We start from the raw sequence: 14,321 nt of genomic DNA, 5'->3' as shown, positions 1-14,321 counted from the left end.
TATGGGGAGAAAAAATTAGGTGCGAACACAAGCTAGCCAGGAATATAAAGGAAGATAGCAAAAGATTTTTTAGGTATATGAAGAGAAAGAAGATAGTTAAGAACAATGTTGGGCCCTTGAAGAATGAATTGGGTGAAATTGTTATGGGAAACAGAGAAATGGCAGAAGAACTTAATGAGTATGTTAGATCTGTTTTCACTAAGGAAGACACAAGCAATCTCCCAGATGTATGGATGGGCCAAGGACATAGGGTAACAGAGGAAATGAAACAGATTGACATTAGGAAGGAAACGGTGATGAGAAGACTGATAGGACTGAAGGCTAATAAATCCCCGGGTCCAGATGGTCTGCATCCTAGGGTACTAGAGGAGGTGGCCCTGGAAATTGCGGATGTATTGGTAATCATTTTCCAATATTCCTTAGATTCAGGATCAGTTCCTGAGGATTGGAGAATGGCTAATGTTATCCCACTTTTTAAGAAAAAAACAGAGAACTATCGACCTGTCAGCCTAACGTCAGTCATGGGGAAGATGCTTGAGTCCATTAGTAAGGATGAAATAATGGCATATCTAGATAGTAGTGATAGGATTGGGCCGAGCGAGCATGGATTTACCAAGGGTAAATCATGCTTGACTAATCTGTTGGAGTTTTTCGAAGATGTAACCAGGAAGTTAGACGGGGGAGATCCAGTGGATGTAGTGTACCTCGATTTTCAGAAGGCACTTGATAAGGTCCCACATAGGAGATTGGTGGGTAAAATCAAAGCTCAGGGCATTGGGGGGGGGGGGGGGGGGGGAGACAATGACATGGATAGAGAACTGGTTGGTAGACAGAAAGCAAAGGGTAGCGGTGAATGGGTTTTTCTCGGAATGGCAGGTGGTGACTAGTGGGGTGCCACAGGGCTCGGTATTGGGACCACAGCTGTTTACAATTTACATCAACGATTTGGATGAAGGCATTGAAAATTAACATCAGCAAATTTGCTGATGATACTAAGCTGGGTGGCAGTGTGACATGTGATGAGGATGTTAGGAGAATTCAGGGTGACTTGGATAGGCTGGGTGAGTGAGCAGATTCTTGGCAGATGACATTTAACGTGAATAAGTGTGAGGTTATCCACTCTGGGAGTAAGAATAGGAAGGCAGATTATTATCTGAACAGTTTAGAGTTAGGTAAGGGAGAAATACAAAGAGATCTAGGAGTCCTTGTTCCTCTTGCATTTGTACAGAGCCCTGGTGAGACCACAACTGGAGTACCGTGTATAGATTTGGTCTCCAGGGTTAAGGAAGGACATCCTGGCTGTAGAGGAAGTGCAGCGTAGATTCACGAGGTTAATTCCTGGGATGTCTGGACTGTGTTACGCAGAGAGGTTAGAGAGACTGGGCTTGTGCACGCTGGAATTAAGGAGATTGAGAGGGGATCTGATTGAAGCATATAAGATTATTAAGGGATTGGACAAGATAAAGGCAGGAAATATGTTCCAGATGCTGGAAGAATCCAGTACCAGAGGGCATGGTTTGAGAATAAGGGGTAGGTCATTTATGACAGGGTTAAGGAAAAACTTCTTCTCCCAGAGTGTTGTGGGGATCTGGAATGCACTGCCTCGGAAGGTAGTGCAGGCCAATTCTCTGGATGCTTTCAAGGAGGAGCTAGATAGGTATCTTATGGATAGTGGAATCAAGGGATATGAGGACAAGACAGGAACCGGGTATTGATAGTAGTTGATCAGCCATGATATCAAAATGGCAGTGCAGGCTTGAAGGGCTGAATGGTCTACTTCTGCACCTATTGTCTATTGTCTATAACATTCTATTGCATTTCTTATTTTTTGGGGGTAGATGCCTGCAAGAAAATGAATCTCAAGGTAGCATATGGCAGCATGTACATACTTTGATATTAAATTTACATAGAACTTTGAACTTTACCAGTGCACTATCACAAGACCCAACATATTTGCTACAATTCAGAGTGACTCAAGTTCCAGAAAGGTCATAGTTCAAAAATAAGAGGATTGCCCTTTTAAGGCAAACAAAGCTAATCTGTTTTTCTCTTGAAAAATTGCAAGTTTTTGGAGCCCTTCGTCAGAGGAAAATGGAAGACAACTTCTTGAATATTTTTAATGGCAGAGTGAACAGACATGCAAAAGATGAAAGAGTTCTGAGAGCTTAAGTTTACAAAACAAAAATCAGCCATGAACTGCCCTGAGGAACCAAGTGGCCCACTTCCACTCCTAACTGGTATGTTTGTTGGAAAGACTGCAAGCTGAATCAGATGAACGGCCTTCCTACAAACAAAAAGCTGCACATATACGCAATCCAAACATCAAAGATATAACTGTGTGACACCTGCTCATTAATAAATCATCAAATCAAATTAGCTCGAACATTTTTTTAAAAATGTCCACGCTCAAGGATATTAAAAATTTAATTTTACCTGAAGAACAGTGATCTAAACAAATTTTTTCAGTATTTTTGAGTGTAAAATTTATGGCATTTGTAATTTGATGCTAGAAAGTTATCAGTTTTTCATTAAGAAATGATTCACACCACCATACACTACCTTACCTCACAGAAGTCTCATTTTGCACAATGAAAGAAAGTAACTGCAGTTTCATATGCTTGTCTATTTGAAATCAGATCTTCTAGTTTCACAGGCAAATAGAGAATGTGAAAAATCAATATAGGTGAACTAAAGTATGGTAGCTTCCCCTTCTGAATGCATGGAACAGGGAAATAATTTACTAATTACATGTAGGCAAAGAACCCATTTTGCAAAAGCTGTTTGCTTATGGAAATGTAACAATAATTGCAATTACTGAGAAAGTACAAACAAAACAGACCTGATTTATAAATATGTAATTTTATGAATTAAGATATTTGATGGATAATTTCTGTGATCTTGGTATTGGTAGAAATAACTGTACCTATATCTGATAGTAGATGTCATTTTTTCATGGTTTTCAAGAAACCGTTGAAAATTTTCTTTTGCTTCCTTATAGCGAAGCCTGGCTTCTTCCTTCTCTTCTTTTTCAGTCTGTATTTTATATGCATTAAATGCTTGCTTCTTTTCACTCAGCTTCGGTAAAGCACTGCAAGATTTAAAAGACTTGTTACAATCGGTAAATAGCGAATCATTTTTTTGTACACAAAAAAACTGCAAAATAATTAAAATAGCAGATGTTAAATTTTGGTCATGTTAATACAAAAATATGTTCTCACCAAAATTCTAAAACGTCTTCAGGCAAATCAAAAATTACTAAAGGAAATTAACTGAACAGTTATCCCAATAGGCAGATTCAAAAACAAAAATGGAAATTTCTCAGTAATGTGGATTCAACATCAATTTTTAAAAAATACATGATTGACTGTTTTGGTAAACAATCACGAGAATCAGCTGCTGAATACATTTTCCTTTAACAAAAAGTACATTGTGTATTATTAAAACACTTTAGCAACAAGATTTATTTCAGTAACAATAAACAAGTAAATAAATTATAATCCAAGATAAAACTCCCGCCCTGCTCACAGTTAACAATGTTTCCTTATCAGTGCCTGCATCAGAAATGATGTTAGAGGGAGATAGAACCTCTTCACTAGAAGTCAGCATACTTCCTTAATTGAGAAAATTCTAAAATTTTTGTTATCAAACTGATGGTTTAGCCTAACCTGTTGGGATTTCCAGCATTTTCTGTTTTAGCTCAGATTTCCATCATCTGCAGCATTTTGCTTGAATTATTTGTAGGTTATTCTCAAGGTGATTGGAACTGTAAAATTTCAAGATAGAAAACTTCACCTTTTAGAAACTTCTGCTGCAATTCTATTTGACTTCAAGCCTTTTGAATTGTTTTGCTCTGCTGAATTGTTAAACTTGATAAACAAGTGGAATATTCTGTTTAAAATTTTAAGAAAATACTAGACCCTAAAGGGCATGTAACTAAAAAAGATTCAATTATCAAATAAATTCATCATGTCCAATTTCCCTTCTTTAAATTGACGGCCAAATAACTGAGTCACATCTGATCACACTGATCAGATAGGCTGATCACACAGTTCATAACTGAGCACCAAGAGTGCCTCCAAAGACGATACCTTCTCAACATTCAAAGAACGTGGGCTTTGTAGGCTGAGCCAACATTTAATTGCTCATTGCTAATTGAAAAGGCGTTGCCTTCTTGAACTATAGCAGCCCTTGAAGTGTGTTGTAATTTCAGTGAAGATAAAAGCTATGTATTTCCAAGTCAGGATGGTGTTGGGTTCAGAGGGCAATTTCCAGATGGTATTGTTTCAATGTTTTGCTGCCCTTGTTTTTCTAGCTAGTAAAAGTCATAAATTTGGAAGATATTGTCTGATGAGTCTTGGTGAGTTGATGCACTACACTCAGTGGATGGTTAGTGAATGGTGAATGGCTGTAGATGGGTGCCTATCAAGTGGGTTGCTATGTTCTGTTACCCAACTTTTTTGGTGTTGTTTAAACTGCACTCATCCAGGCAAGCAGCGAGTATACCATCCAACTCCTGACCTGAGCTTTGTAGCTGAAGAGTTAGAAGTTACTTACTATGGGATTCTAAGCCTCTGACCTGCTCTTGTAGCCACATAGTGCATATGGCCGCCCCAGTTTATTTTTTTGTCAATGGTAGCACACAGAACATTCTCAGTGGTGAATTCAGTGACGATAATGCAATTGTATGTTAGGGGGTGATAACTGGAATTTCTTTTATTAGATATCACATGTGGCAATAGAGGATTACAGAACAAAAACAGGCCCTTTGGCTCACCTAATCTGTGTTAAACCAGTCCCAGCAACGTACACCTGGACCATAGCCCTCCATACTATGTGGGGCTGAGGAGGGGAAAAAAGGATCAGCCAAGATGAATGGCAGAGTAGACTCAATGGACCAAATGGCCTAATTCTGCTTCTATGTCTTATGGTTTTATATCCCTCTCATAGTGGTCCAGGTCCCGCTGCAAGCTTTGGTAGCATTTCTCACTGTCCACTACACCCCGAGTCTTGGTGTCATCCGCAAATTTACTGATCTTTTTACCACTTTAACAAACAAATCATTGATATGAATGACAAACAATTGATCCAGCGCCACTAATCACAGGCCTCCAGTCAGAGAGGCTACCATCTACTACTATTCTCTGGCTTCTTCTGCTAAAACAATGTTGAATCCAATTTACTACTTTATCATGAATGAATGCCTGGAAAAGCCTTCCATGCGAGATTTTCCTGCCTTTTTTCCATCAACTTTCCTGGTAAACACAAAAATGTATAAGACTGGTGTGACACAACTTACCAAGCACAAAGGCATGTTAACTAACCATAACCCTGTCTATCCAGTTCTCCGGCATCTCACCAATGGCTCAGGACGTCTTAAGTACCTCCACTAGGGCCTTTATAATTTCTGCAACAGCCTCGCAAAAGGTCCAAGGGGATGCCTTGTTGGTCCTGGAGACTTATCCACACTAATTTGCCTCAATGTGGGAAGTGACTCCTCTGCTGTAATCCAGATTTACATGATCTCACTACTGTTTTGCCTCAGTTCTACAGACTCTGTGCCCTTCTCCCAAGTAAAAAGAGATACAAAAAAATCTATTTAAGGTCTCCCCCATCTCTTTCAGGTCCATACAGAGATGATCACACTGACCAATTTTGTTCCTTGCTATCCATTTGGTCTTAATATGTCTGTTGAACCCCTTGGGATTCTCCTTCACCTTGTCTACTAGAACAACCTCATGCCTTCTTTTACCCCTTCTGATTTCTCTTGCACTTTTTATACTCCTGAAGCGCCTCATTTGTTCCTTGATGCCTGTATTTGCTATGTACCTTTCTTCTTCTTAACCCCTTGAAAACCAAGGTACCCTAAACCTATCAGCCTCACCTTTTATTCTAACAGAAACATGCAAGCTTTCACTATTGAAGACCTCTCATTTACCAACCATCCTTTTGCCAGAAAACAACCTCGTCCAATCCACACCTGCCAGATCCTTTCTGACGCCATCAAAATTGTCCCTTCTCCAATCACAACCTGAGGACCAGACCTAACCTTCACTATAATTACTTTGAAGCTAAATTACGATCACTAGATTCCCTTCTGTCATTCCCCTGTCTCATTCCCTAATAGGAGATGCAGTATCATTCTCTCTCCCCCTCTCTAGTTGAGACATCTATATATTGATTACAGAAACTTTTCAAAACATTTGGCAAACTTGATCCAGCCCTTTTACAGTATGGGAGACCCAGTAAATATTTGGAAAGTTAAAAAAGAGCTACTACCACCACCACATTATATTTTTTTTGCATTGTCCATCATCTCACTGCAAATTTGCTCTTCTAAATCCTGTTGATTATTGGGTAGTCTATAATAGAATGCTATTAACATAGTCAACACTTTCTTATTCCTCAGTTCCACCCACATAGCCTCAGTAGACAATCTCTAGTCTGTCCTGTCCGAGCATTAGAAAGATAGAAAACCTACAGCACAATACAAGCCATTTGGCCCACAAAGCTGTGCCGAACATGTCCCTACCTTAGAACTAGTGAGGCTTTACCATTAGGCCTCTATTTTTCAAAGCTTCATGTGATCTTCCAGGAGTCTCTTAAAAGACCTTATCGTTCCCACCTCCACCACTGCCACCGGCAGCCCATTCCACACACTCACCATTCTCTGCATAAAAAACTTACCCCTGACATCTCCTCTGTACCTACTTCCAAGAGTCTTAAAACTATGCCCTCTCGTGCTATCAATTTCAGCCACGGGGAAAAGCCTGACTATCCACACAATCATGCCTCTTATGATCTTGTACACCTCGATCAGGTCACCTCTCATCTTCTGTCGCTCCAAGGAGAAAAGGAGGTTCACTCAACCTATTCTCATAAGGCATGCTCCCCAATCCAGGCAACATCCTTGCAAATCCCCTCTGCACCCTTTCTATGGTTTTCATATCCTTCCTGTAGTGAGGCAACCAGAATTGAGCACAGTACTCCAAGTGGAGACTAACCAGGGTCCTATATAGCTGCAACATTACCACTCGGTTCCAGCACAGTTGATGAAGGCCAATTCACCGTCTACTTTCTTAACCACAGAGTCAACCGGCACAGCAGGTTTGACTTCCCTGTGGACTCGGACCCCAGGATCCCTCTGATCCTCCACACTGCCAAGAGTCTTACCATTAATACTATATTCTGCCATCATATTTGACCTACCAAAATGAACCACCTCACACTTATCTGGGTTGAACTCCAATCTGCCACTTCTCAGCCCAGTTTTGCAACCCATCAATGTCCCATTGTAACCTCTGACAGCCCTGCACACTATCCACAACACACCCAATCTTTGTGTCATCAGCAAATTTACTAACCTATCCCTTCACTTCCTCATCCAGGTCATTTATAAAAATCATGAAGAGTAGGGGTCCCAGAACAGATCCCTGAGGCACACCACTGGTCACCAGCCTCCATGCAGAATATGACCCGTCTACAGCCACTCTTTTCCTTCTGTGGGCAAGCCAGTTCTGGATCCACAAAGCAATGTCCCCTTGGATCCCATGCCTCCTTACTTTCTCAATAAGCCTTGCATGGGGTACCTTCTCAAATGCCTTGCTGAAATCCATATACACTACATCTACTGCTCTACCTTCATCAATGTGTTTAGTCACATCCTCAAAAAATTCAATCAGGCTCGTAAGGCTGGACCTGCCTTTGACTAAGCCATGCTGACTACTCCTAATCATATTATGCCTCTCTAAATGTTCATAAACCCTGCCTCTCAGGATCTTCTCCATCAACTTACCAACCACTGAAGTAAGACTCACTGGTCTACAATTTCCTGGGCTATCTCTACTCCCTTTCTTGAATAAGTGAACAACATCTGCAACCCTCCAATCCTCCGGAACCTTTCCTGTCCTCATTGATGATGCAAAGATCATTGCCAGACGCTCGGCAATCTCTTCCTTTGCCTCCCATAGTAGCCTGGAGTACATCACTTCAGGTCCCGGTGACTTATCCAACTTAATGCTTTCCAAAAGCCCCAGCACATCCTCTTCCTTAATATCTACACGCAGAAGCTTTTCAGTCCACTGCAAGTCATAACTACAATTGCCAAGATCCTTTTCTGTTGTGAATATTGAAGCAAAGTATTAATTAAGCACCTCCGCTATTTCCTCTGATTCCATACACACTTTTCCACTGTCACACTTGATTGGTCTTATTCTCTTGCTCTTCACATACTTGTAGAATGCCTTGGGGTTTTCCTTAATCCTGTCCACCAAGGCCTTCTCATGGCCCCTTCTGACTCTCCTAATTTCATTCTTAAGCTCCTTTCTGCTAGCCTTATAGTTTTCGAGATTTCTATCATTACCTAGTTTTTTGAATCTTTCGTAAAATATTCTTTTCTTCTTGACAAGATTTACAATAGCCTTTGTACACCACGGATCTTGTATCCCACCATCCTTTCCAAGTCTCATTGGAACATACCTACTCAGAACCCCAAGCAAATATCCCCTGAACACACTACATTTCTTCCATACGTTTCCCAGAGAACATCTGCTTCCAAGTTCCTGCCTGATAGCCTTGATATTTTCTGCCTGATTGCTGTGATATTTTCCCAATTAGTAATGTCATCACTCCCCCTTTAATATCTCCCCCTCTAACGTCTAAAATGGAGCACTCCAGAAGATGGTACTGCCAGTCTTGCCCCTTTTGCAAACAAGTTTCAGTAATGGCTACAATATCATAATTCCACATATTGATTTATGCTCTAAGCTCATCTGCCTTAACTGCAATAATCGTTATATTAAAATAGACACAACTAAAAACATTCATTCCAATATGCTCAATCATATTGCTCCTGTTTTTGTCTGCAAGTTTAATATCTACTTTCCCCACATTCACTCCACTATCTGCCCTGGCACTCTGGATCCCATCCCCCGAAACTCTAGTTCTAAACACACAGAGCAGCATTATTAAACCTTCCCATAGGAATACTGGTCCCCTCCTGTTCAGGTGTAAACTGCCCCATTCATCCAGGGTCCACCTTCCCTGGAAGGGAGCCTAATGATTCAAAAATCTTAAGTTCTCCCTCCTGCATCATCTCCTTAGCCATGTGTTAAACTGTATTATCTTTCTATTTCTAGCCTCACTAGCACATTGTGCAGGTAGCAATCACCACCCTGGAGGTCCTGTCCTTTAATTTAGCATTTAAATGCCTGAACTCATCATCCTTCCTGCCTATGTCATTGATACTGACATGGATCATGTTCTCTGACCACTTTCCCTCCCCTAAAAATACTATGAACTCGGTCCAAGATGTTCCTGATCCTGACACCTGGAAGGCAACATCTGTGGTGTAAATGTTAGGTAGCATTTACCAGTCACCTCTTTGGAATTTGGACCACTTCGCTATCTACGGAGTTATAAATGGTGATGAAACATTGCGTAATTATTAGTTGCTAGCAAACATCTCTATTTCTAACCTATTATCATTGATGAAGAAGCCGATGATCGTTGGGCTTGAGAACTAACCTGAGGAGCTGCTACAGAAATATTCTGAGGTTGAGGTGATTAACCACCACATCATCACCACAGATACAGGTATGGATGTGGTGAGTCAACAAGTCAGTTTCTGTGCAGCATGACTCTAACACTACTACTACCCAACACCTCCATAAGGTATAATCTCCAGACATCACATGCAGATTATAAAATACTATCATAAAGGCATCACTGGGGTGGATAAAGGATCTTTCAGCAAATATATCTTAAAATATGACAAATGATCATAAAATCATATTGATTTTAAGAGTTAAAGGGTCATGGGGGATGAGGTCAGAGAATGGGGTTGAGAAAAGAAGCAGAAAACAACCATGATTGAACAGTGGAGCATACCTGATGGGCTGAATGGCCCAATTCTGTTCTTATATTTCATGGTCTTATAATGTAAACTAGAAATTGCAATGAGCAAAGTGACCTCACAGAACATTTCTAAGTGAAGTACATTACTAGGGTATGTTATGTTTATCTTCGGATCAAGAAATAACATTCGAAAATAAAAATTTTAGAATGAGATAAAGGAAGAGTGCAGACAATTATATAAAAACCCTCATTATCAACTTATGAGATGTGGACAGATGCATCTGTACCAGGTAGATTCGTAAGGAAGAGATCAATGCTTGCAGGATCCTCTTGACTAAGAACTGAAAGACAGTGCTTCCAACACTGAAAAGAACAGGTTTGTGTGTGCATATTTGTTTCAACAATCTCAGCATGTTAAATTATCGTAGGCACCATGGAACAGAAATCTCAAACAAATGTATATTCCATTCTGAATGCTTTTACAAATATGTTTTTTTAAACTACACACATTAAAAAAAACTTTGGTTTCTTTCAGTTGGACATTTGGATTCATACTAAGCAGAGGGTCTCAGAATTTTAAGTAGAAACTTACCTATATCTAGGGTCATTTATAATCATCTTCATTGCTTGCTCCCATGAGGCATTCGACTGAACACCCTAAAGAAACAGAAGTCTTTATTGTATATCTAACTGGAAAAGTTAGGAAGTAAAACATTCATTATCCCAAATAAACACGTAGAAAGTTTCACCCAGCTTGACTTCTGCCAAAAAAAATCTACATCCTTACTTTATTCCATCCTCCAGCTGATTGTTACAGTTGCATTACAAATTGCAAGATTAATATAATATTGATCACATTTTAGCTTGCATGTTAGTGTTTCCCAACCCCATCCTGCCCTGTGCCTTACATTGCTGAACCATCTTTCTTACTGATGACTGTAAAGTTTGGTCACACACCTGGAAAAATCATGCTGAACACATTGTTTGAACAGTTATTAATGCTTTCTCATAGATGGTTAATTTTTAATTCAGACTGTTCCAGTTTCCACCTATACACAAAAGCATGATTCACGACTACAGTATTGGATCCCCAGTTTGAACATAGCTTGCACTCCCCTGTACCTAAAGACACTCACTTCAATTGCACAGTTGCCAGGACTGTGGTGCAAACCCCTAATCACCACTGGTGCTCTCCCCAATATGAATAAGCCACAGCTTGATTGAGAGAAGCTGCTTGGGACGGCAGGCTGGGACAAACAGTGAGGCTGAAATGCTGAAATGCTGAAATGCTGAAATGCAGTGCTGAAATGTAGTATTTAGGACCGCATATTTGCTTCCTCGTTTGACTGTAAACTGTCTCCAGTTCAGAGATTTCTTTTGTCTAAATGGGCTCAAAAGCTCTCAGATTCAAATGTTCGAGACAAATTATAACTTGTATGGCGACCCATTTCCTGGCGCATCCGAACCGACTCAGAATTAGATAGCCTACGGGGGTTTGCGAGCACAGAGCTTTGGAGCCTCTGCGCCATGGGGGGCCGGTTGAGGGAGGCTTAAAAGTGAGGCTGAAGTTTTCGAATAAAGTTTTTTCCTTTGACTGCAGTTACCGACTCCGTGTCGTAATTTTAGCGCTGCGTGTTGCACACCGCTACACTTGTTTAGATACAACACGGAATAGGTCCTTCAAGCCACATGGCCCTGCAAACCCCCAATTTAACCCTAACCTAATCATAGGACAATTTACAATGACAAATTAACCTGTGAACCAGCACATCTTTGGACCGTAGGAGGAACCTGGAGTACCTGGAGGAAAACGCGGTCACAGGGAGAACATACAAATTTCTTACAGCCGGCAGTGAGAACTGAACCCAGGTGGCTGGTACTGTAAAGCGTAGTGCTAATCAGCATGCTACAGTGCCACCCCAATATTTCCACCGACACTCAAAATCAACACTGATAGCTTTTCCTTCCCCATTTTCTCCAAGGTCTTTATTCTCTCTGCTAGATTGGCATTCTCTATTATAGCTGTACTAGATCTTTTCCACAAGGGAAATGGAATCATTAACTTGCTGTGTTACTTTATCAAAACGGACACTCTTCCACTTCCTTTCCTACCTGTTTTTATTATCCTAACACTCACTTTTGAGGGAGAAAAAATGTACTGAAGCTTTCTCCTGTGTCACATTCTGTATTAGCTGGCTACACAGGAAGTAGGCAAACACACTAATTTCCCTTTTTAAAATATTACGTAGCCTACCATGATCTGGAATTCACTGCTCAAAGATGAGATTAAAAACTATGTTAACATTAACTTCCATTAGAGAATTGAATAAATATTTGGGGGAAAAAAGATCCATTAGGCCCTGGAATAGAACTAGATAAAACATTTCTTTATTACTGTGACATGTACCGATGTACTGAAAGCTCATCTTGCATACTGATCAAATCATTACACAGTGCATTGAGGTAGTACAAGGTAAAATAAGGGACTGCAAAATAAAGTGAACAGCTACAGAGAATGTGTTCTGTAGGCAGACAATAAGGTGCAAGATCATAAGGTACATTGTGAGAATCTTGCATGTTTTAAAACACAAATTCAAGATGAGACTTTAATCAATGATTAATATATAATTTCACAGCCAATACCTTTTCTTTCAACAGTTCCTTAAATGCTTGTTTTGCTTCCTCTTTTGTGTTCCAAGTGTATGTTTTCCTGACTGGCTCTTTCTTCACCTCCTCCTCTTTCTTGGGAACATCACTATGGGTAAATGTTGTCAAAATGAACATTAAGACAAAACTCAGAAAACAACTATAAAAAAAGTGAACAAATGCAGCAAAATTATTAACAACATAACTATTAAGGTACACATTGAGTATCTGTTCTTATAGTTAATCATATTTCAATATTAAGCTACATTATGTTAGAGAGTTCACCCCAACTGTGAACAGTAATCGAAGTTCATACTTTTCTTGAACTTCCTGCTTTGCTGTTTCTTCTACTGGCTGGGATGTGTTTTCTACAGGTTCAGGCTCAGGCTGCTCAACAGCTACTGTTTGTTGCTTTTCACTATCATCAGTAGTTGTAACTTCATTCTCAGTAACTTCCACTGGGGTGGTGGTTGTTGCCTCTTGAACAGAGGTTGATACTGTAGACACTGAAGCCTCCTTCACCCTGTTGAAACCATTAATCAAATGAAAATTAGGTTAATATTCACAAACAATTGTTCATTTACATAACTGAAATGAAAGATCAAGTCAGCCAAAGTAAAGCAATACATATAATAGATGCTTGTTATTTTGCAACCACAGAATTTTTAGGAGTCAATTACCTTCCTACGTCTGCTGTAACCTCATAACAAATCAAAAGTTACTTTTGAGCAATCAAGCCAAATGCAGCCAACTCCTTCATTCAACAAATTAGCTAGGACCAGGAATTTTCAAGTCGGGGGAAGAGGGTGCAAACAACATTCTCCACACCCCTTGATTCAACAGACATCAGGCATCATCTGATTAGTAACAAATAACATTTGTGCCAGGTAAAGACTACCTCTTTCAGGGAAAAGACTAAGCACCTAACATTGATGGTGCATGCCATTATTGTTGAACAGTCCTTATTATTAAAAGAACTCTTCACATCCTACATAGCTAAGTGCAAGTAGAAGAAAATAACATGTAGTTACTACCTGCAGAGGGCTATATCTAGCAAGATCAGACCCAAGAACATTGCAATACTTAATCAAATGCTTTCACTATTAAGTAACTATTCTTGTAAGGCTAACTGGTGAATGTATACCTCAGTTATGGAACCAAATCATTCGACCTTAAGACAGGAGAAGTTATATTGGAGAATAAGGAAATAGCAAAAGTAATTAAACCTGAATTTTGTATCTGTCTTCATAGAAGGCCCAGAAAATCGCAAGGAAACAATGAATGACTCAAGGAAATTATCATCAGTAAAAATTGGTAGTACAGAAATCAACAGAAGTAGCAAATAAATTCCTTGCACTTGATGATGAGTATTCCAGAGTTTTCAAAAAAGTTGAACTTGGAGGAATTGATGCACTGTGGTGCTATCATTTAGAATTCCACAGATTCTAAAAAGGTGCTGACAGATCGGAAGGTAGCAAGTTCATGCATGGAGGGAAAGAGAAAGCAGGAAACCATGTTAGAGTTAACCTTATGTAACAGATAGAAAACTGCTGTAATCTACAGTTATGAAAATGGCAATCACTTCTGACAAATATTAGATTATTTTTGAGCTTGCAACCAGAATTGATAAGGGAATCCAGTTGATGTGGTGTATCTAGATCAAGGTTTTATGAAACCCTAGGATTCCATGAGTGGTCACTTGGGGCGCCACAAAACATCTCGATTTAAAAAAAACATTGTTATCTGAACCTCAAACAATGTGTGATGTTCATGCTTGCAGTAGTAGGCAGTGACCGAGCAGTCCCGTTAGCAATCTCAGGCCA

At 39.9% G+C, this 14,321-nt stretch overlaps 1 protein-coding gene across 4 annotated transcripts in view; it reads right to left on the bottom strand.

Annotated features, from left to right (window-relative positions):
- The window catches only part of prpf40a (PRP40 pre-mRNA processing factor 40 homolog A), an 84,558-nt gene that overhangs the window by 23,787 nt on the left and 46,450 nt on the right, over positions 1 to 14,321 (bottom strand). For all 4 annotated transcript variants that reach the window (XM_059966547.1, XM_059966545.1, XM_059966546.1 and 1 more), the window contains 4 exons: positions 12,815 to 13,021; positions 12,496 to 12,607; positions 10,445 to 10,509; positions 2,924 to 3,088 (listed from right to left, as the gene is read on the bottom strand). In XM_059966547.1, coding sequence (XP_059822530.1) covers positions 2,924 to 3,088; positions 10,445 to 10,509; positions 12,496 to 12,607; positions 12,815 to 13,021 — 549 coding nt within the window. The remainder of the gene's footprint in view (positions 1 to 2,923; positions 3,089 to 10,444; positions 10,510 to 12,495; positions 12,608 to 12,814; positions 13,022 to 14,321) is intronic.

This window comes from Hypanus sabinus, chromosome 4, assembly GCF_030144855.1.
Source record: "Hypanus sabinus isolate sHypSab1 chromosome 4, sHypSab1.hap1, whole genome shotgun sequence".
Lineage (NCBI taxonomy): Eukaryota > Metazoa > Chordata > Chondrichthyes > Myliobatiformes > Dasyatidae > Hypanus > Hypanus sabinus.
Note: the sequence above shows the minus strand (reverse complement) of the source record. Positions and strands in the feature narration are given on the sequence as shown.